Below are 23,478 nucleotides of genomic sequence, written 5' to 3' on the forward strand. Positions count from 1 at the left end.
TTCATTTAAAACCCACTTGTTCCGTAAGAAGGAATAATCATATTTTTGCCATTGCGAAACCAAATGACCAAAAGCCCACAACTTCTCCTTGACAGGGTCTATTTCCCCATTTTTTTAAACAATACTTTACTTTGTTTTCATAAATACTCATTTTGTTCTGAAAAAAAAAAGATACTGTAAAATCTAGAAATAAACTTTGATACCCTGCAATGTTGTAGACAGAGTTTCAAATGAGGATGTCTTAGATAACAATTATATGCTAGGACAATTCAAACATTGATTACACTTGCCAGAGACTTTTTAAAAATTGCTTAAAAGGAAAGAATGATTGGTTTTCTTGGCTGCATTTTCGTTTCTTGTTTTGGTGTACAGTTGTTTGTTTTGAAACTTCAGTACTTGGTATGGTGTTTTCTCTGTATTTCAGCCAAAATTGCTTGGAAGAGAGCAGTTAGGGGAGTCCGCGAAATGTGTGATGCCTGTGAGGCCACCCTGTTTAATATCCACTGGGTCTGCCAAAAATGTGGATTTGTGGTGTGTCTAGATTGCTATAAGGCTAAGGAAAGGAAGAGTTCTAGAGGTCAGTGCACTTTTGTAAAGATATATTTCAACATTTCAGAATTGCTTATTTCACTTTTTCATTCACCTCTATGCACACGCATACTAGAACTCCCATTTGTGTCATTCTACTTTTCTCCTGGTAAGCCAATTTTGTTTACTTCAGGATATATTTTTTTTAATTTTTCACAGATAAAGAACTATACGCCTGGATGAAATGTGTGAAAGGACAACCACATGATCATAAACATTTAATGCCAACTCAAATTATTCCTGGATCAGGTAAGATCACAAGGGAATGCGCTTTGTTTCCTTATGTTGATAAAACTCAATATAGAAGAGTTACTGAATTGTTTTTTTAGTTTATGTATCGTTCAGAATTTATAAATTGTATTTGTATTTATAAATACAAATTTATAAATAACAGGACAACTCTTAACTCTAGTAAGCTCTCCTTTAATCTGGAAGCCAATTCACAGTATGTGTGAACTAGGAATCAAATAAATGCTTTTTACTGATCCCTGAAATACTTTTATTAGAGCAACTATTCTATTAGAGTAAAGGACACGGCGACTCTGGCTAAGATGCTGAGCTTGTTGATCAGAAAGGTCGGCTGTTCGAATCCCAGCACCACATAACGGAGTGAGCTCCCCTTACTTGTCCCAGCTTCTGCCAACCTAGCAGTGTAAAAATCCAAGTAGAAAAATCAGCTTTGGTGGGAAGGTAACAGTGTTCTGTGCACCTTCAGTATTTAGTCATACAATACAATAGCAGAGTTGGAAGAGACCTTGGAGGTCTTCTAGTCCAACCCCCTGCCTAGGCAGGAAACCCTATACCATTTCAGACAAATGGCTATCCATCATCTTCTTAAAGACTTATACTGTTGGGGCATTCACAACTTCTGGAGGCAAGCTGTTCTACTGATTAATTGTTCTAACTCTCAGGTAATTTCTCCTCAGTTCTAAGTTGCTTCTCTCCTTAATTAGTTTCCACCCATTGCTTCTTGTTCTACCCTCAGGTGCCTTGGAGAATAGTTTGACTCCCTCTTCTTTGTGGCAACCCCTGAGATATTGGAACACTGTTATCATGTCTCCCCTAGTCCTTCTTTTCATGAAACTAGACCATACCCAGTTCCTGCAACCATTATTCCTATGTTTTACTCTCCAGTCTCCTAATCATCTTTGTTGCTCTTCTCTGCACTCTTTCTAGAGTCTCCACATCTTTTCTACATCGTGGCAACCAAAACTAAATGCAGTACTCCAAGTGTGGCCTTACCAAGGCATTATAACGTAGTATTAACACTTCACATGATCTTGATTATATCCCTCTGTTTATGTAGCCTAGAACTGTGTTGGCTTTTTTGGTAACTGCTGCACACTGCTGGTTCATATTTAAATGGTTGTCCACTAGGACTCCAAGATCCCTCTCACAGTTACTACTATTGAGCAAGGTATCACCTATACTGTACCTGTGCATTTTGTTTTTCTTGCCTAAATGTAGAATCTTACTCTTTTCACCATTGAATTTCATTTTTTTAGTGCCCATTGTTCAAATTTGTCAAGATCCTTCTGTATCTTAAGCCTATCTTCTGGAGTGTTGGCTATTCCTGCCAGCTTGGTGTCATCTGCAAATTTGATGAGTTCCCCATTTATTCCCTCATCCAAATCATTGATGAAGATGTTGAAGAGTACAGAGACTAAAATAGAGCCTTGGGGTACTCCACTGCATACTTCCCTCCATGTAGATGCAGTTCCATTGGGGACTACACGTTGAGTGCGGTTGGTCAGCCAGTTATGAATCCATCTGGTAGTGATGCTGTCCAACCCACATTCTTCTACTTTATATAGTAGTAGGTTATGGTCTACCTTATCAAATGCCTTACTGAAGTCCAAGTAAACTATATCGACGGCATTCCTCTGGTCCACTAAAATAGTTCTGCTTTCTCCCTGTTGCTTGTCACCTTCTTGCCACTTTCTCCCAGCAATGGACCAATTGTTTCCTTAACTTTTTGCTTGTTTATAACATGTTGGAAGAAGCTTTTTTTGTTATTTTTTTACTTTTGTGGCAAGCCTTTCTTCATTGTGAGCCTTAGCTTTCCTCAATTCATATTTACAGGCTCGGATTATTTGCTGATATTCTGCCTTAGTTATGTCCCCCTCTTTCCACTTTTTATACTTATCTTTTTTGTCTTTCAATTTGTCAGAGAGTTCTTTATGCAGCCATGCTGGTTTCTTTTGGGAGCTGTTATTTTTCTTCTTCGTTGGTATTGTGCTAGACTGGGCTTTTGTAATCTCATTTTTCAAAATTTCCCAAGTTTCTTGAGTTTTTTTCCCCTTGAGGATTCTCATCCATGGAATTCTTCCCAAGCTCTCTCTAAGTTTATTGAAATTAGCTCTCTTAAAGTCCAAGACTCTAATTTGACTTTGTTCTACTACTTGTGTTTGCTTAATGTTAAATTCCAATATTGCATGGTCACTTGCCCCCAGGGTTCCTGTGGCTTCAACACCATCTATCATTTCCCCTCTGTTAGTGAGAATTAAGTCCAATATGGCTGGTCCCCTTGTTCCCTTCTCTACTTTTTGGGAAACAAAATTGTCTGCTAGGTTCATTAGGAACCTGTTGGATCTTCCACTTGGTGCAGAGTTTGTTTCCCAGTTGATTTCAGGGTAGTTAAAATCCCCCATAACTGTTGTGGCAATGTCATTTCCCCCTCCAACCTTTAATATTGACACAAATGCATTCAGGATAGTTCTCATCATTGTTGTGCTCTATTTCTGTAGAGATGTAGTTATTTCTTATATATAGTGCAACTCCACTTTCTCTTTTATTTGGTCTATTTCTTTTAAATAATTTAAATCCTTCTAGCTGTAAGTTCCATTTGTGGGTTTCATCCCATCAAGTTTCTGTAATGGCAACAATATCATATCTGTCCTCATTTACTTGAATTTCTAATTCACCCTGTTTATTCCTCATACTCTGTGCATAGATGTATAGACATTTGAGTCCATTTTGATTGACCTTGTGTTTACTGTCTACATAACCTGTGTTACACCTGACTGCCCCTATTTTCTTGCCACTTGTATGATTCATGCACATGGTCTGGCACTCACTATTAAATGCTTGGTTTTGCTTGACAGCAGGAGTGATAATTTTACCTGCACAAACATTTATGTTACATGCACTAATAACGCTATGAATTTTAGATTGCTGGGGACAAAAATGCTCTGTATCAATTAATTCTCTGTCCTTAGTTCAGTTTAAATGTTTATCCAAAAAATCTGTGAATTTAATGGCAAGTAACTGAGTCCCTTTCGTGGATGGGTGCAAATCATCTCTTTTGTACAGTTTTTCATTGGACCAGCTGCAGGCATCGTGACTAATAAAACCAAAGCCTTCCCTTTTACACCACTCCTTTAGCCACATTAAACTCTGCTACATGCTGGCCCTTCCTTTTTTGTTTCTTATATACTGGTAAAACTTCTGAAAAGATAAGCCTACAACCTATACTACTAAGTTCATAGCCCAAGCTCTGGAAATCATTCTTCACACACCGTACATCTTTTTGGGACAGATCATTTGTGCCAAGATATATAATAGCATCAACGTCACAGTCCTTACTTGCATTCTTGACTATCTTAAGAACACGCCTCTTGTTTCTGCTGGCAATAGCACCTGGCAGAGACCTGACCTCTTTCAAAACCTTTATATCCTTTCCTAAATTTACATCCCTTATGATTGAATCACCAACCAGAAGATGACTTCTCTTCTTGCATACCTTGCTCTTATTGTGCGACTGATGTGTGATACCTGGTTCCCCATTTCGCCTTTCCGAAGAAAGTTCTTCATTTTGGACCACGATCATTATCAGAACTACCTTGACCTGTCTCTTTAGTGTCCCCATTAAGGTCAGCAAGGGCGCTATATCTGTTATGCTGGGTCACAGCAAAAGCTTTGTGTTTATGGTTCACAGCTCTCATTTTGCGCTCCCACGCTTGTCCAGACTGCTCTTCTCCTGCAGGATCTTCGCAGTAAAGGGGGCTAATAGTGTGACATCTCCATAGAGTGGAATGGCCAAATTGGACACCTAATTTCTGCTTGGAGAGCACAGATTAGAGATTCTAGATAGGTAACCTGTCTATGTAATTTGTTTACAAAGGGGACAGTATCCAAATTTGAAAAGAGTACTGCGAAAAACAGGTGCAAAACAGCTATCATGTTGGCCACATGACCACGGAGATGTCTTTGGACAGTGCTGACTCTTCGGCTTTGAAACGGAAATGAGCACTGCCCCCTAGAGTCAGGAATGACTAGCACATATGTGCGAGGGGGAACCTTTACCTTTATCCTTTACCTATTCTATTAGAGGAACTAGAGGAATTATTCTTCTGTAAATCAGACCTAATGGAGATTATTACTATAAAATGAATTAGAAGCACTCATCCTTAAAGTATTAAAGCAGCCACATCTTTAGTTAGCAAATCAAAATGACTATTCATATCCATCTGCACATATAGGCAGCCTAGAAGAGATGTTGTGTTCATGCTGCATAGTTTTGGAAGCGCATTGAACGGCTTTCAATATTGAGTATATTGTCATTCATTTAAATAGCAGTAAGATTAGAAGGGTTGTTGGTTTCTTTGCTTATTTTTATTTAATTGTGGAATCCTCTTGGAATCGCTGAAAGGGCTGCATTGTACACCGGATAGGTGGAGTCTTATTCCTCCTCCTTTTTTGAGGGAGGGCTGATCAGTTCTAACATAGGTGGATTTTTTTACCCCTCTTTCAAACCAGCGGTTCTCTCTGTCAAAACGTGGACTTTGCTGTCTTCAAAAGAGGGACCTTTGTTTTTCAAATGCAGATGGACCATTGAAACTTGTCCAGATGGGTTTGATCTCCTATGTTGTGCCATGCATTTATGGATTGATTGTTTGCCCATATATGCATTGTATTGCATATATCATATTGCTCAGTTTGTATCTGGGTGTTTTATCCTTGGGATGGACAAGCTTCTGCCTTAGTGTATTCTTGGGTTTAAAGTATACATGTATGTTGCATTGATTGAGCATAAAATTGGAGCAAATACCACTGGGCTGAAAGTTTGCCCACCAGTAAAGAGGAAAAAGAGAAACAACCAAAGGATAACCAAGTTATCCTAACTTGGGCCTTCATCAAATCCAACAAAAAGACCCAACATGAGTTCCTTTATTACAGACAAAGAAGAGAACGACAAACCTAGCAACATTGTCATTCCATATGTTGCAGAAATATCTGAAACGCTCAGGAAGATTTCAAATCAACAATTCAAATCTATGTTCCTTCTCTATCTTTTGCTGTCTCCAGTTGGAGGGGAGATAGGTGGTTGGATGGAATTGAAGCAGAGATAGTGTGTGCAGAGGAGGAGAACATGACAATATAATTATGCAACAGTCATAAATGAGGGCCAGTCACCAAGCACTCGCATTTTGATCATATGACCGTGGGAAAGTAATAGTTGTTAATCCAATTTTTTCAGTGCCATCATAACTGTACTGAAGAAAAAAATCTCTGTTCCACTCCAACACTATAAGTCCAGGTGCTCTTTAGGGACAGTCCCATCTAGAGTGCTTTGTGGTAATATGCGTGTGATAAGATATGAGTGATCATGACCAAAGCTTCCCAATTCAGGAAAGGACAGAGCTGGCTCACAAGATGAAATTGTGTGAAAGCTTTCATATCCGTGGCTACCACCTATTCTTCAAACAGGAGAACCCATCTATTCTGTTGGGACAGTGCAAGCCCATCCAGGACTAGAGAAAGCAAATCCTGGGATACAGGGAGTCTTAGAACCAGGTCCTACTCTAACATATAGATTCCCACAGCTTTCAAACAAAACCTCCAGTGCATAACTTGGTCAGACTGGAAGACATTTGTGATACTGATGCCTCACCCAACGGTTTAATACAGATGTTAAATAAGAACAGGGACAGCACCAAGACCTAGGGGACACCACACAGCAAACCTTGTGGGCTAAATCTTTTCCCTCTTGATGTCTGTAGAGATTCTCATCAAGTTTATAGTGGTTTCAAAGGTGCTTTTTTTAAAGGCCACTGGACTGTTTTTTCCTTTGAGGAAGAAGAAAACGTTTTGTTTCTCATCCAAGAAGCTTCATCAGTTCTGATGGTGGGGAGATGGAAGGATGGGTACTGAACAGTTGAGACTGGGTGGTGAAGGGCGATGGAAGTGTAGGTTCTGATAGGATGATGGGAGGGGAATGGAAGGATTGTATTTCCTTAGCACTCCCTCTCAGAGCTGTTGAGGCCACTTGGAGGTTTATCTGTCCCCTCAGGTCAGAGGTGGGTTCCTACTGGTTCGGACCAGTTCGGCCGAGTAGGTAGTAACTTGGCCTGCCACCCCCTGAACCGGTTCTCTCGGCAGTGCCATAGGCCCCAAAATCGTGTTTTTAGTACTGCACATGCACGCATCAAGCTCATGCACAGCGTGTCCCTGAGCAAACTGGCAGTAGCAGCAGCCAGAACCCATCCCTGCTTCAGGTCACCTGAATCAGGGTGCAATTGGCTGTGGAATCCTATGAGAAGATTCCACCACCAATTAGCAAAATAGAAAAATGGCATTTGCTCTCTGTCTATATATAATAAGCTTCCCATGCCAGCAAAACCTGCTCTCCCTCCAACTGAGGATGCAAGAACACAATCAAATTCAGAGAACCACAAATAGCCAACAATCTTTACGCATATGTAAAGGTAATCACTTTATCATCCTAATCTTCTGGGATGTAAATCAAATATTTAAGGTCATCTTACTTTTAACTATTTTTGTTTATATGTTGCCTGACTTTGATTTTCTGGTGGTTATTTAATGCCATTTTAATGCATTTAATGTAATTTATTATATTTTAGAGGCTTATTTATTTACTTAAGCATTTGATATTAATAGCAATTGTTTTTGCTAAGTAAAATAGACAGCTACTTTCTTTTTTGCCAAAAACTAGATCTAGGAAAATAAATACAACAAAAGCATGGAATAGCAGTACAAATTTTTTTTTTGCCAGTTCATATATTCTGCCCTTTTATATCCTTCTCCCTGAAGGCACCTCACATGATCTATTGTTTAGGTTATTCAAATGTGATATCTGATTACATACTATAAAACCATTGAGGCTCATATCCTGTTAATCTGTGACATGGTTATGTTGAACATAACTCTTTAAACAAATATGGCTAATGATAAAACTGTTTTGGAAACTTTCAACTTTATTTTCTTTATTGTATGAAGGTACATATAACATCAGATTATTAGCTCAAGACTATGGACACGTACAGTACATATACATGTATAAATTTATACACATGTACATAAAGATTGAGTAATCTAACAATTATTTTCCATATCTTACAGTTTTAACAGAACTTGTTGAAGCATTGCATACTCTTAGAGAGAAACATGAAATTAAACCCCATTGCCAGTGTGGCAGCAAACAGAATTTACAAATTGGCAGGTTTCCCCCAGTGAATGGCGTATCTCAGGTAAGGCCATAATATAATGGTCAAGTGAAATACTAATATTTTCATATTGTGTGGCATAATTACATATGCATTGTTGTTAAATACTACAGTATAATATATTTTAGACATCTTTTGCTTATCATCTCTTCAGCTGTATTAATATCGTAAAATAATCTCTTTTTTTTAAAAATGCAAACAATTTGATGCAATTATTATGCTCTACAGATTTTACAGAATGTCCTTAATCACAGTAATAAAATTTCTCTGTGCATACCTGAGTTACAACAGCAAAAGCCATCTCAAAAATCTGAAGCAAATGGCAGCGCAAGCCCAGGAAGTGACATAAGTTCGGAGAGCAAGTTAAATCCTCCCGAGTCACAATCCCCACTGCATTGGCTGGCAGATCTAGCAGAGCAAAAGGCTAGAGAAGAAAAAAAAGGTAAATAATGACATAAGTTAATTAGAAAGCAACATATCTTTATTTGACATGCTGGAATTCAGCCAATTGATAGATGCCCCATCTTTCTATTGTGTCGAATGTTCAAAATTACTAACAAAATTTACGAAAGGAAAGCAGACTGTAATAGTTAAAATATATGAATGAACGTTTAACACTAAAGCTAATTAAATCTTGGCAAAAGGATAAATTTTTACAGATTTATTAAAGACTAAGTATAATATGTTATGTAGTATGTAGTGTATTAGTATAATATAACATACAATGTAATGCAGTTTATTGTATACTATCCATTATTAATTATATACAGGTAGTCTACACTTACTGCCCCCTTGTTCAACAATCATTTGAAGATGTGATGTGCTGTGCTGGACAAATTATATTTATGAGCAGTTCTCAAAATTCCAGCCATCACATTGTGTCACAATGACCATCACATGGTCACATGATCAGGCACTTTTGGTAACCAGCTTGCCCTTGTAACAGTTGCCAATCTAAAACAAACAAAGCTTTAAAGCGGGTAAGAGATGATGGTTAGAAAGGGAATATGTTTAAATACAGCAGTGGCATAATCAAATTTAGAATCGGGATGGAAACTAGAGTGGGGGGAATTACACATTTTTATATAATAAGGAGAAATAATAATAAGAGGGGAAATCAGAATTTGAATAATGGTGTTACTAAGTATACTTAAATAATATGACTGGCATAAAAATAATATTGAACTATTCATTAAGTAAATAATGGAAGATTATAACAGTGCTGCACTGTTCACGCATTGATATGTTTGTAAAAAATAAAAATAAAATAAAAAACATTTGCAGATCCCATGGTCACGGAATTACCATTTGCAGTCTTCCAAGTAGTTTCATGAATATTGTGAACAGCATGAGGGACAAGTTGGACTCAATGCAGCAACTGTAATTCACCCACACTTCTGCATATGACCCAATGTGAAGAAACAGAACCACTATTTAAAAAAAACAACAACAACAACCCAATCCTTCCAGATGCTCCAGAAGGATACTAGGGCCAGTGATGATAATACCTGTTGAAAAATCCTAGAGACACACCTGGTGCTGGGGTGGTTTTTTTCCCATAAAGGAGAAAGCTATTGACTTTTAAGTTTGAATAAGATATGTGGCTCATTGCAGAGGTGCTATGCTGCCAGTTCGCACCGGTTCAGGCGAACCAGTAATGGCGGCGGCGCAATGCTCCGCCCACCCATCCTGATGTCATCAAGAACAGAAGGTTCTGGCATGCCCAGATGTGTTCCCACTACCGAATCGGTAGTGAAGAAAATAGAATACCATCTCTGGCTCATTGGTAGTGGCTTCCATTCTGCCATAACATGTAAAATTATATGGGCTTTTTTTAGTATTTTGTATTGATGTCTTATGTAAAAGAAGTTTTAGTATTTCTGCTCTTTTTTATAATGCAAGTTAAATAGTATTGATTGCATTTTGAAGCTTTTAATTCAATCTCTGATGTTATGTGACTAAAGCAGTAGAATTATGTCATGCACTTCATTATAAAATACAATCTGCTAGTAGTATACCTGCTCCTTACCATTGCATAATTATGTAACTTGTTCCTTGTCTATATATATATTGATTTTAGAAAACAAAGATTATCCCCTTGGAAAGCATACAAAGGAGGAACAAGAGCAAGACAACTCAGAATCACTTAATTTCAAGGTGTCAACTCCTTTGTCTCAAAATAATGAGCAGGGCTCAACATTACGAGACCTGCTGACTACTACAGCTTGCAAATTGCGCCTAGGCTCTACAGATGCTGGCATTGCTTTTGCTCCGGTTTATTCAACAGGAACAGCAGTGAGTGTGTTTTCAAAATGCTGTGTTCTAGTTGTATTAGGATAGAGAGGACCTATTTCATGGCTTAGATGTCAGAGATAGTAGTGAGTAGTAGAGAAACAAGAACAGTACTTTTAGTATTTATTGTAACCTATTCTTGAAATACTTGTCTAAATTAAAACATTTGGTCAAACAGCAACAGAGGTCTACAATTCAAAAAATAGCACATCCAAGAGATTATTTAAATGTATTGAGCTGTGTTATTTTCTCATGCCAGATTTCCCTGAAAGCAGCTAGAATGTACTAATTTAGTTAGTATTCAGACATAAAACAGAATTATAAAGATTTGTGGTTTGCATTATGAATATGTGGTTAATTTACTACTGAAATGGTTCCGTAGTTATATAACAATCAGAAGGATTTGGGCACAAAATGATGAACAATGTAATAAAAATAATACCATATTACAGTTAAACATTCAGTGTGATTATATCTTTTTTAGATCGGTTAAGAAAAAACTAAAGACTGCTTAAGTCCTCATTTTATTTTTCCAATAGAGTAGCAAAAGTGGAAGGACTATGCCAAACATTCTTGACGACATAATTGCTTCAGTTGTAGAAAACAAGATACCACCAAATAGAACATCAAAGATAAGTGTAAAATCTGAAATGAAGGAAGAGCCAAAGAACAACAGAAAAAGTATTTCAGATGATAACAACAGATTATTCAATCATATTCCACATTCATGGATTTGTAATAAGCATGTTTTGTGGCTCAGCGATCATGAAAACAGCAACAACTGGAAACTCTTCAAAGAGTATTGGAAACAAGGAAAGGTATATATTAAAGTGTTCTTTTTAAAAAGCAGCTGACAAGGCATCATTTTTTTCTTTCTTTTAAATGATATTTATTGAGGGTTGTTTAATACTTTAAAAGGCAATTACTATATTTTTCTGAGTATAAGACGCACCCCCCATAAAAGAGCATAAAAATGTTGGTGCATCTTATATACCAAATACAGCCCCACCCCCGCATCCCATTTTTGAAAAAAAAAGGGGGGGGGCATTTTTTGTAAAAACTGAGGCATTTTGCCTTCCCCCAGCCCTGCTGAAGCCTGCAGAGTGGTCCTGGAGTGCCAGGGAGGACAAAACCCTTTTTTTTTCTTACTTACCTCTTTGAAATCTTGTACATCTTATACACTGGTGCGTCTTATAGTCCAAAAATATGGTAATAAATATGGTAATTACCTTACAGCTAAATTTAGACAAAAATTCTATTACCCGATATTAGTCCCCAATCCCTGAAAGTATGGTAGACCGAATGGAGAAAGCAGTAGTTGTTCCAAATAAGTCAATCTTATTATTTTCTGAAGAAAATGTTCCATATCAATGCTTCAGCTCTAAGTTAACAAGTAAAATAACTCAGTAGTAAAGAGAGAGGCTGGTTGAAAATAGTTACCAGCTGTATAGGTAACAACATTCTAATATATTCAGTACAAAGAAAATTCAAATCTTGAATTTAAATTCAGATCTTAATAGTCCTGCCAAACATGGATAATTACATGACTGCAGTTAATTTATTATGCAGATTTATCTCTATAACAAAAAAATACGTACAATAATCTTTTGCATCCACCATTAGGATAAACATATATGCCCCTAATAATACATTCAGTTAATATTTTGGTTCCATATAGTTTGGTTTTTTTTAGTAAATAGGTTTATACCAGACAAAATTCATGAAATGTATTTACTTGTTAAATTTAAGGTTACTAATAAATTTATTAACTACTCATACAACCTAGTGGGATCACAATTAGCAGTCATTAAAGAGGAAAATATCTTGGAATAACGGTGAACAGCTCAATATCAATATGCATCAGTTGTTAAAAAAAAAGCAAACCGCATATTAGGGATAATAAGCTATTAAAAATAGAGGTGCCAATATTATAATGCCCTTATATAAATCAGTAATGGAAACTACACCTAAAATAGTGTTTTGCAAATTTGGTAAACTTCAGATGTGCGGACTTCAATTCCCAGAATTCCCCAGCCAGCAATACCCATCAGGAAAACACTGGTGTAGAATATTGTGGGCAGTTCTGGTTACTTCAAAAGGGAATATAGTGGAGCTAGAGAAGAAGGCTCCTATGCAGAAATATTTGGGGCTTTTTAGTCTAGAAAGGGGATGAATGCCAGCGGACAAAGTTGAGGTGTGCAAAAGTATGACTGGTGTAGATAAAGTGGACAAGGAGGAGCGATTTTGTCTTTCCCCAAAAACTAGAACTAGAATTTACCCATTGAAGCTGAATCCTGAAAGAATCAGACCAGACAAGAAGATTTTTCTTATGCAACATGTTATTAAATTTTGGAATTCACTATCACAAGATGATGTGCTGGTTGGACCATTTTGAAAAACTTGTGGGGCAATGCCTCTTAGCCTTGATGTGGCTACTCCTGAAGGCCATCAGCTGGGAAACTAGTGGGCTTCCTCGTGTAGCTGGCTGGCTCCTGTGAGAAGAGACTTTTGGACTTGATGGGCTTCAGTCCAAAAAAGCACTTCTTACTTACCATACTTACCACTTACTTGTTTGTACCCTGCCTCAGCTGATGTAGTTATATTATTGTTCTTTCAAAACTAATTTTTCAGGTAGTTCTCAACTTACGACTGGAATAGATTTCACAGTCATTTTTAAAATGGCCATAAAGAAAGTCACTATAGTTGTTAAACTAATTAAGTGACCCATGTGGTCATTAAGTGAATCCAGCATCTCCAGTGGGCAAAAAATGTCACACGTTGCAGTCATGGACCATGGGATGCTGCAACTAGTCACACCTGCAAGTCTCTGAAATGTGACCCCCAGGGGGGAGAGTGCAGCAGTTGTAACTTTGAACAGTCCTAAGTCAAGGAATACCTGTGTATAAACCACAATTTTTAAACAAATACTACTGCTTATGAATGTTTTTATATTATGCTTTCCAGTTTGTATTAGTCTCCGGAATCCACAAAAAAATGAATGCCAGCTTGTGGAAGGCAGATTTTATTAGTTCAGATTTTGGTGATCTAAAAGCTGATCTTCTGAACTGCAAAGATAGCATTACTTCAAGTGGCAATGTCAAGGAATTCTGGGATGGTTTTGAAGAAATTTCAAGTATGTTTTGTTTTGTTCATACCTTCAAATAATTGTATGCAAATATGTTTGTGTGCATATGCAATATAATTGAAAATAGAGGATATAAATATGATATGAAAACATAACAATTCATCCTTTCATTACATTTTAGACACAAGGCTATGTAAATAATATGTTGGATTCATTAATGATGCAAATATAGAAATTGCCTTATTAATAGTTTTGCAATGTTATCTTTTCGAGTATACTTCTTTTTTTTAAATGTTACTTGTACATTTGTAGGCTGCAGTTCTCTGATTCTTCAAAAATAGAAGAACCGCCAGGAAAGAAATTAAGATTCCTGTTGCAGGAGCTTAATTCCCTTTTGTCAAATAGAAACTAATATACAAATTTTAATAATGATAATACACGGACATTTCTGGAAATATTCAAACAAATGATGATGCATCATAATTTAAATATGAAAGTAAACAATATGAGCATTCCCACAGTTATAAAATATTAGTTATAAATAAAATTTTGGACTGTTATTAATATTAGCTGCATTTTGTATGTAATTAAGGTTTATGGCAGGGGTCCCCAATCACCTGACTGTGGCCCACTACCAGGCCATAACCTATTCGAAACTGGGCCGTGCAAGAGGTGGGCTGGCACACCCATGCAGTCAAGCTGTGTGCATTCTTTTTCTCAAAGTACAAATTTATTTAGATACATCATATTGGCACTAACTAGTGAAAAGCCAGTACTAACGTTCCCGGGCTTTTCATTCCAATATAAGTTTAGGATTCTCAAGTTGTCCAACCAAGATGGGAGATGGTTACTTGGTGACTCCTCTTCTCCTCCTCTGGTCACCCAGCCGTTGGAATGTGGGTGACTCATCAGCTAGCTATGATGTTTTGACTGAAGCAGAGGTGGGTTCCTACCGGTTCAGACCAGTTCGGCCAAACCGGTAGTAACTTGGCTTGGGTCGCTGGAACCAGCAGTGACCCAGACTTGCCATGCCCCCAAACTGGTTCGCCATCTTGTTATTTCCTTCTGCGCATGTACAGAACAATTTTTTGTTGCACTTGCATGTGTGGCGCATCCCTGAGCAAACCAGCAGTAGTGGCAGCCGGAACCCACCCCTGGGCTAAAGGCTCTATCCTCCTTCAGCTCCAAACTCTGTCAAACTGGATTCATATTAGAATACCCAAAGGTACAAGCAATCCCACACCTAAATACCATTCAGGCTTGACACCACCACTTGTGTGGTTTGGTTCCCCTCCCCCCCCCTCAGCCAGGCCTCCAAGCCTCAAAGGTTAGGGACCACTAGTCTATGAGTCAGCTTGCTCCCTCCACTTAGGCGTCTCAGGAATGGCCATTTTATTTTTTCACCCCCCAACTCTCAGTTGATTTCAGAGGGTCAAACAGAACCCTTTGAAAGAGAGAGTAAGAAAAGTGTGGGAGACAGGAGACGTTTGAGAAATTCCAGAACACAATACAGTTAAATACCATCCAATATTCCAAGCATTTTCATAGCTCACCCCATCCACTTAACCTATGTATTTTCAGAGCGGCAAAAAAGTAAAAATGGAGAAACCATTGTACTGAAGCTGAAAGACTTGCCTTCAGGGGACGATTTCAAGACCATGATGCCTGCAAGGTATTTATTTATTTAAATTCATTTATTGATTTACTTTATTGATTTATTTATCAACATTTATTTGTTGCCCGCCTCGTATCCAATAACTTTGGGCAGCTCACAGCAATTGTCTTTCCCTGAAGTACTCCTCTGAAATATTTTTGTTGCTTCCATCTTTTATTTTTTTTCAGGTATGAAGATTTATTAAAAAGTTTGCCGCTGCCTGAATATTGTAACCCAGAAGGAAAACTTAATTTGGCTTCGTACTTGCCAGGATTTTTTGTACGCCCAGATTTGGGACCTCGATTATGCAGCGCATATGGTAAGTAACCTTCATTTGATGCATTGAGGTTTTTATAATGAATATATTTGATTTGTGGGGAAAAAGCCAATTTCATAAAAAAGCCTTTTATCTGTCTGAGAAAATATGAAGACCTTAAAGGTACTTTCATCAAACTTAATGACTGAATTATCATACTGGTCCTGATGATCACCACTATTATATCTATTATTTTTAAAATTATTTTTAAGCTTTTTATTTATAGCTACATTTTACCTGATAGAAGTGTTTCACATATAGTGTGTTGCATTTTTTTGGCTTTAAGTTTATTGTAGATGAAAAATAAAGATTGGGTTAAGAAAGTGCTTTGATACATTTATACTTTATTTTTGGCAAAAGGTGTAGCTGCTGCAAAAGACCACGATGTAGGAACTACAAACCTTCATATTGAAGTATCTGACATTGTGAACATCCTTGTCAGTGTTGGTATAGCAAAGGGGAATGGAGTCCCTTCAAAATCAGGTGAAAATAACATCTGAATGTATATATGTTGCCATATTAATATGTGCAGTAGAATCTGTAAATTTAGCATAAATCAGCCCAGCAAAGTATTTTAAAAATTCTAGTTGTCATGAGATTACTCCATTTTAAACATGGTTTTATCATAATAGTTTGAATCCTAAGATAGGCTCATGTGGAAAAGTTAGCAAAATGTGAAGTTAAAAGTCACTGAACAATTATTTATCTACATTTTCCCTTCTTGAAATACTTAAATCTATGCTTTAAATGTTGCTTTATAATTTTTAATCAGATAAGATTTTGAGATTCTCCAATGTCTTTTGGTTAAATTCAACAGAAGAATGTATTAGCTATATATCAAAACTTTTCCATCTCTAGAAAGTGATACCATTTGTCAATTCACAGGGGTATTAAAAAAGTTTGAAGAAGAAGATTTGGATGATCTGCTAAGAAAAAGACTGAAGGATTCAAGTGAATTGCCAGGTGCCTTGTGGCATATTTATGCCAACAAGGATGCCGACAAAATCAAGGAGTTTCTACAAAAAGTTAGTTTGGTTTATTTATACTTTACATTAGAACTAAATAGTCTTTGTTACAGAACTAATTTATAAGGTGTGTGCCCAATTTCTAGACAATAGTAGATGAAACAGTCAGTATTATTAGTTCCATAATGTGAAATACATCCTACAAATATGATTATTACAACATGTACAGGTAATCCTCAACTTACAAGCATTTGGTTTTTTTATTATTTTATGTTATTTGTTATTATATGTTATTTAATTGAGGGGTCCCCAACCCCCAGTATGTGGACCAGTACTGGTCTGCGGTGTTCCAGCAACCAGGCCACGCAAACAAGTGAAGCGCCATTAGCGGGATACAGGCAGCATGCAAAACCATCCCCCCCTTCCAGGTCCATAGAAAAACCTTTCTCCATGGAACTGGTCCCTAGTGCCCAAAAGGTTTGGGGCCACTGATTTAATTGATAGTGAAGTTTACCACACACAAAGTAGGGAAGCAGGCTTTTTCCTATGCAATCCAATTTTTACAGGGGAGAAGAAGATGCAACACAGAAGTGCTATTATGAGTTCAGAAATTGAAATGTGGCTGTCTGTATGTTCAGGAGTGCCACCTGACTCAGTGCTTGAATCAGTGTACTAGGACATTAATTCTTCTCTCAATTAACTAATCTACACATACGTTGTGAAAAGAAGCACTAAAGATGGGGTTTGAGGAGAACTAAGCCAGAAGACAAAAACCCCTTCACACGTCTTTTGTGCAACAACATGCATGTACAGAAAGAAAGAACAACCCTTTCAAATTGATAGCACAAACATGAATGCAGCAGCAGAAAAGAAAGTACATTTACTGTATTTTACGGACTATAAGACGCACCAGAGTATAAGACGCACCATGATTTTGAAGAGATAAATTTTTTAAAAAAGTTTTTGCACTCTGCAGGCCTCTCAAACCCTCTGCACGCCTTGTTTTTTGCTTTTTGCAAAAAAAGGGGGGGCATGCAGAGCTTTGGGAGGCTTGTAGAGTGTTCTTGGGTGCTGGGGGGGGGGACACTCCATTTTTTGCTTGTTTTTGCCCTTCCCAGCCCTCAGGAGCATTTTGCAAGCCTCCCAAACCCTCTGCATGACCACTTTTGCAAAGGGGGCGGGGTTTCAGTAGGCCAAAAATGTTGTATTCAGTGTATAAGATGCAGCCAGATTTTCACCCTCTTTTTTTGAGGGGAAAAAGGTACATCTTACTCTCCGAAAAATACGGTACCTTGAAATCAGAATTGTAACTGATGTGTATTTATTTATACTCATTCCTTAATCATCATGGGTCATTCTTTTTTTTTTTCAAATGTATTACAGGTCGCAAAGGAACAAGGTTTAGATGTATTACCAGAGCATGATCCAATACGTGATCAGAGTTGGTATGTAAACAAAACGCTCCGCCAAAGACTGTTTGAAGAATATGGAGTAAAAACATGTACTCTCATCCAGTTTCTGGGTGATGCTGTGGTTTTACCAGCAGGCGCTCTGCACCAGGTAAAGCTATACATAACATGTTATTTTAATCTTTTTTTTTTTAAAGTGAAATGAAGAGAAAATAAACAGAAACGTTTATTTTCTGTGGCGGCACAGAGGTTAGAATGCAGTACTGCCAGCTCCTTGCTGACTACCAGCTGACTGCAATTTGGCAGTTCAAATCTCACCAGGCTCAAGGTTGACTCAGCCTTCCATCCTTCTGAAGTCTGTAAAATGAGGGCCCAGATTGTTGGGGGCAATAGGCTGACTGTGAACCGTTTAGAGAGGGCTGTAAAGCACTGTGAAGCAGTATATGTGCTATTGTCCCAAAGGAGCTTCATCCAAGAAGCTGGTTCCACTCTGGATGGTGGGGAATGGAAGGATTTATACTCCTTGCAGACAGCTGGTCATCTGCATCCTTTTAGAGGGTCGCTGAAGCAATTGGAGGTTTATCTGTGTCCTCAGGGTCACCTGAGTGGTGCTAATGGTTCCTGCAGTCTGCAATTTTTTGGAAATCCATTCCTACTCACACACCATTCGAAGGGTGTTCATCCCAAAGTGCATGGCTAAAAGTCTATAGAGCTTCTCAGTCATCCAAGCCATAGATGTCCCAACTGTGCTTTTTCAAAGAAAAAACAAGACAGTCTAGTTGCCTCCTAAAAAAGCACTTTTGGGACAACCATGACCTGGATGACTGACAAGCCCTGTAGATTCTTAAGTGCTATTGCTATTGATGTTGCTAAATCCTATTCTAGGATTTCACTGACTTTGCCAAAGATGAACAATGTTTTGGTTTGATTGTTTGGAATATTTTAATGCATTAGGCATTGTCTCAAAGATTGGAATTTTAAGTTTTTTTTTTTAAAGTATTTTCTTGTTTGCCTTCTTCGATGTAACATTGAGCTAAGGATAAATTAGTGGTGGTTCTGACAAGCTTCTAATTTGAAAGGAAAACAGTTATAAATGCATTTATATTTTACGCTCTCTCTAAGATTACATCACAATTTCCTTCTTTCCATAAGCTATCCTTTTTAATCTTCAAACCCATAAATCACAAATTCATTTTTATTATTTTTAAGCAAAATATCTTTAAGGGGTTGCCAGATAAATATAGTTGTTTTTTTTTTCTCTAATCAAGCAAATTAATTTTGCTTTCTGCAAATTCCAGCAGAATTAGTGAAGGAAGAGAATGGTTAAACCCCAACTCCTTCCATCCTCCCCCTTTAGTCTGGCTTTTAAAGGGGAAGAAGTCCTTTTTTCTGAAAGGGAAAGGGCTTGGGGTTACAAGAACCTAGAGACTTCTCTTAGAGCAGGGGTGTCAAACTCAATTTCATTGAGGGCCACATCAAGGTTGTGTTTGACCTCGGGGAGGGGGAGAGCTTGATTTCACTCCTGTCTGGGGTGGCCCAAGCACTCTGCCAGCAAAAACGGGCTCCTGAGCTCCGTTTTCACTGGCAGAGGGTTGCAGGAGGCTGTGGCAGCCAAAAACAGAGTTCAGGAGCCAGTTTTCACTGGCAGAAGGACAACAACCCAGTTCTTGGCTGTTTCCAGGGCGCCCCCCCCCCCCCCGGGCCTTTAGTTTGACACCTCTGTCCTAGAGGGTGAAGTTGTTGGTTCCATCTCTGGGGATCAGCTGTCGATCTTGTGAATACCAGATGACATCACAGAAAAGACCCATCTTTCCCCACCAGATTCAGCCCCTCTGGCAGCAATAGCAATAGCACTTAGACTTATATACCGCTTTACAGCCCTCTCTAAGGGGTTTACAGAGTCAGCATATTTCCCCCAACAATTTGGTCCTCATTTTACCCACCTCGGAAAGATATACGGCTGAGTCAACCTGGAGCCTGGCAAATTGCAGGTAGCTGGCAATCAGCAGAAGTAGCCTGCAGTATTGCACTCTAACCACTGTGCCACCACGACTCACTAGATAGCCTGCCTAGAATAGAAGGGGACATACGTTGGAAGTTCTCTGACACTGTGTTTCCATCTGCCCTGGCTCTGATCCCTTTTCTTTTTTATATTACACAATAAAGTTTGAATTCCTTTTTTTTTAAAAAAATATCTTTAAAGATAGAAATTCTCATCCATCATTGCCAATCTGAATTGTGTTATTTTTAAAGTTGGTGTCTTTACTGCTGTGTAATTCCTATATGGCTTTTGTTCAATTGTCATACTGTAAAATAAAATCTATTTTTTATTACATTACAAGATGCTTTGTTTTGGTTTTGTCAGTTAAATTTTATTATAATTTGTTGACCAAAGAAATATCTTTTTTAGGCTTTTTGCTAAAATGAAAATAAATTACAGAATGTAAGAGATTTATAGAGGCATAATATCTATCTGTAAATTTTGTGCCGGAAAGTTCTATTACATTTCCTTTTCAATCAACTTATATAAACTTTCCAATAATAATTGGATTTTTTTTTTGTTTTTTTGTTTTGCTCAGGTGCAAAATTTTCATAGCTGCATTCAAGTAACCGAAGATTTTGTATCTCCAGAACATCTTACACAATCTTTTCATTTAACACAAGAACTTAGGCTCTCAAAGGAAGAAATCAACTATGATGATAAGCTGCAGGTAACAGACGAATGCATGTCATAATCCACTTTCTGGTGAAATGCTACCCTTCTCTAATCCTCTCTCTGAATCTGAGATGACAGCAGGCATACTGCTATATTGCTTGTACAGGTAGTCCTGACTTACAATCTGGACCAGAATTCCCATTGCTAAGAAGGACAGTTGAGTCAGTCATGCTGATATTACAATCTTTTTTGCCATGGTGGTTTAAGTGAATCACTCACGTATGAAGCAAATCTGGCCTCCCCCCGTTGACTTCGCTTGTCAGAAGCTGGCTGGGAATGATGCAAAAGACAGGACGCTGTAACTTTGGTAAATACACGTCAGTTGCCAAGCGTCTCAACTAGGATCGTATGGCTGTGCTGTGTTGGATGTTAAGTGCAAGTACAAGTCATAAGTCACTTTTTTCAGTGCCATTATAGCATCGAACAGTCACTAAATGAATGGTTGTATGTCAGGGACTGCCTGTATTTAAATTAATCTAGAACAGGGGTTCTCGATTTCATTGAGAGCCACATCAGGGTTGTGTTTGACCTCAGGTGGCATGGCCGGGTGGGCGTCACCAACTCAATGTCCCTCCTGTCAGCACCTGGGGTAGCCCGAGCGCTCTGCCAGTGAAAACAGGTTCCCGAGCTCGTTTTTATTGGCAGAAGGTTGCAGGAGGCCATTGTTTTGACCTAGGCTTCCCAAGATCATGAAGCCCACTCCTCATCCCGATAAAATTCTTTTATTTAGTTTAAAGGGAGTTCCCCTCCAGCAAAGTCCCGGCCAACAGTCTTTCAGGAGATTTCACAACTATAGACCTTTATCAGGCTTGGAGAGCTGCCAGGCCAATATCTTCCAAACGCCACGCTGTAGCAGCAATTACTTGGCAGGAAGTCAGGAACGTATCTTCACTCTAATGAACTGAACTAATTGCCTCCTGCAAATTCTGCTCCTCTTTATGGGAGGGGCTATTCACTGTAAAATCCTGTGGCTTTACTCCCGAGTCGACCCTTGTTCCTTAGCTGTTCCTTCTAGAAACTCTGCACATGTGCACACTGAGAACAGACTCCAGCTGTTCTTCTGCCCCACTGATCTCCGACTCCGAAGGCAGCTGATAACTGTCAAACAACCCTGACCCCATCTCTGCTCCAATGCAGAGCACTCGTCAGAGCCTTCCCCAGACTTCAGGACTGGCCCATGTTCCTCCCCCAACCTCCTCACTGTCCAACTCGCCCCACCCGAATGTTGAATGAAAGTTGCGTTTTATTGTTTTATTTTTTATTTATGCACTGTCTTATGTTTTTGTTTTGCACCCCCCCTTCCCATGTAGTGTAAGCCGCCCTGAGTCCCCTCAGGGAAAAGGGCGGCCTATAAATCATAAATAAAATCCTAAAATCCAACTCTGCTGCAAGCTCTGCTGGTGGGCCACAACAACTGTGGCAGCCGAAAACAGAGCTTGGGGGCCCATTTTCACTGGCAGAAGCACTGTGGCCAATTTTTCACTGTTACCAGTGTGGCCCCACAGGCCAGATCTAAGTACCCTGCAGGCCGTATCCAGTCCCCGGGCCTTGTTTGACACCCCTTATCTAGAAAATACATATCCTTCCCCCTTGTGTTTCTAGGGAGGCAGCCCTGGACCGCCTCCTTCTTGGCATCTAATAGTCCATACCGAGAGAGCTGAAGTCACAGTTGTACGTATTATTCTGTCTTTGAGAAGAGCACAGTTAAGCACAGAAGCAGTTGAGAAATTTATAAGAGCCAGCCCATCTCTTCCAATGTTCCCTCTAAGCTGTGCAGCTGCGCGGCTGCACACGTGGCAACAAAACATCGCACAGCAGTTTCCAACTGCCGCGCAGTGGTTTTTGTGAGATGCCTTCCACCATAATAGGAGAGGAGAGACAGCAATCAGTTCTAGGTCCACAAGGCAGAAAGTAAGTAGCTCAGAGAAGAGGTTGGGGGTTGGGAGAAGGCATGGGACGGGCTCCCAGCAGCGGCTGCTGAGATTTGCCAGGGAGGGAGAGAGAGAGAGAGTATCCCTCCTTCCTTCAGCCCAACACTCTCGCTGGCATTCCGGCCAGATGAGAGGGACTGCAGAGGGTCTCCTCGAGTCTAGGGCAGCGAGTCATTCGATGGGAAAGTTGCCTCTTAGAAGGAATGACCCGGATTGGCTTCCGCTTTCGATCTGCTGCAGGAGAGATGAAGCGGGAGCCATTGGCAGATCGAAAGCGGAAGCCAATCCGGGTCATTCCTTCCAAGAGGCAACTTTCCCATCGAATGACTTGCTGCCCTAGACTCTAGGAGACCCTCTGCAGTCCCTTTTGTCTGGCCGGGATACCAGTGAGAGTGTTGGGCTGAAGGAAGGAGGGATTCTCATTCTCTCCCTCCCTCCCTCCCTCCCTCCCTCCCTCCCTCCCTCCCTCTCTCTCTCTCTCTCTCTCTCTCTCTCTCTCTGGAGAAAGAGAGAGAGAGTTAGTTAGTTGGTGGGCAGACTTAGCACTTTGTTAAGTTTGTTTCTCTGTGTGTTGTGCATATATACATGTCTCCATGGGTGCAATTGTGCAAGCATTTTTTTTCCTCTTTAAAAGAATTTTTGGATTTCTCCTCACCAAAACTTTAAGACTGAAAGAGTTAAGAGTTGAAATATAAAGAGATTGTCAATTGCCATACTGTTAGATTGGTAGGCAATTATGGACTATCTTGATTATATCCTCCTTAGAAAGAATATGCTACTGTATGGTTGAGAAAAAGACCAAACTTCATTCCATGGAAACCAAACAAAGTTCATATGGAGGGTTTCTTTCTACGATGGGCTTCTTGGGTCAACAGTGAATATCAGTTATCAAAAATGTAGGTAAAAAGTTAAGCAGGCAATAGGCAATTACAAAAAGGGAAGCCAACTTTCTGAATTCTGTTTCTTTGATTTAGTGACTTATAAATAGTAGACTAATGTTCTGAAAATGTGACCTAAATTTCTATATATTTTAAATAGCTGTAAAGCTATGCTGAA

At 38.9% G+C, this 23,478-nt stretch overlaps 1 protein-coding gene across 3 annotated transcripts in view; it reads left to right on the top strand.

The window, feature by feature from the left end:
* The window catches only part of JMJD1C (jumonji domain containing 1C), a 109,406-nt gene that overhangs the window by 84,226 nt on the left and 1,702 nt on the right, over nt 1-23,478 (top strand). For all 3 annotated transcript variants that reach the window (XM_087702665.1, XM_087702666.1, XM_087702667.1), the window contains 13 exons: nt 425-577; nt 748-837; nt 7,951-8,078; nt 8,283-8,496; nt 10,135-10,349; nt 10,886-11,164; nt 13,311-13,479; nt 15,013-15,103; nt 15,274-15,404; nt 15,762-15,884; nt 16,287-16,426; nt 17,750-17,926; nt 20,355-20,486. In XM_087702665.1, coding sequence (XP_087558791.1) covers nt 425-577; nt 748-837; nt 7,951-8,078; nt 8,283-8,496; nt 10,135-10,349; nt 10,886-11,164; nt 13,311-13,479; nt 15,013-15,103; nt 15,274-15,404; nt 15,762-15,884; nt 16,287-16,426; nt 17,750-17,926; nt 20,355-20,486 — 2,042 coding nt within the window. The remainder of the gene's footprint in view (nt 1-424; nt 578-747; nt 838-7,950; nt 8,079-8,282; nt 8,497-10,134; nt 10,350-10,885; nt 11,165-13,310; nt 13,480-15,012; nt 15,104-15,273; nt 15,405-15,761; nt 15,885-16,286; nt 16,427-17,749; nt 17,927-20,354; nt 20,487-23,478) is intronic.

Source organism: Thamnophis sirtalis, unplaced genomic scaffold (genome assembly GCF_051295495.1).
Source record: "Thamnophis sirtalis isolate CommonGarterSnake01/CBP01778 unplaced genomic scaffold, rThaSir2_p1.2 scaffold_15, whole genome shotgun sequence".
Lineage (NCBI taxonomy): Eukaryota > Metazoa > Chordata > Lepidosauria > Squamata > Natricidae > Thamnophis > Thamnophis sirtalis.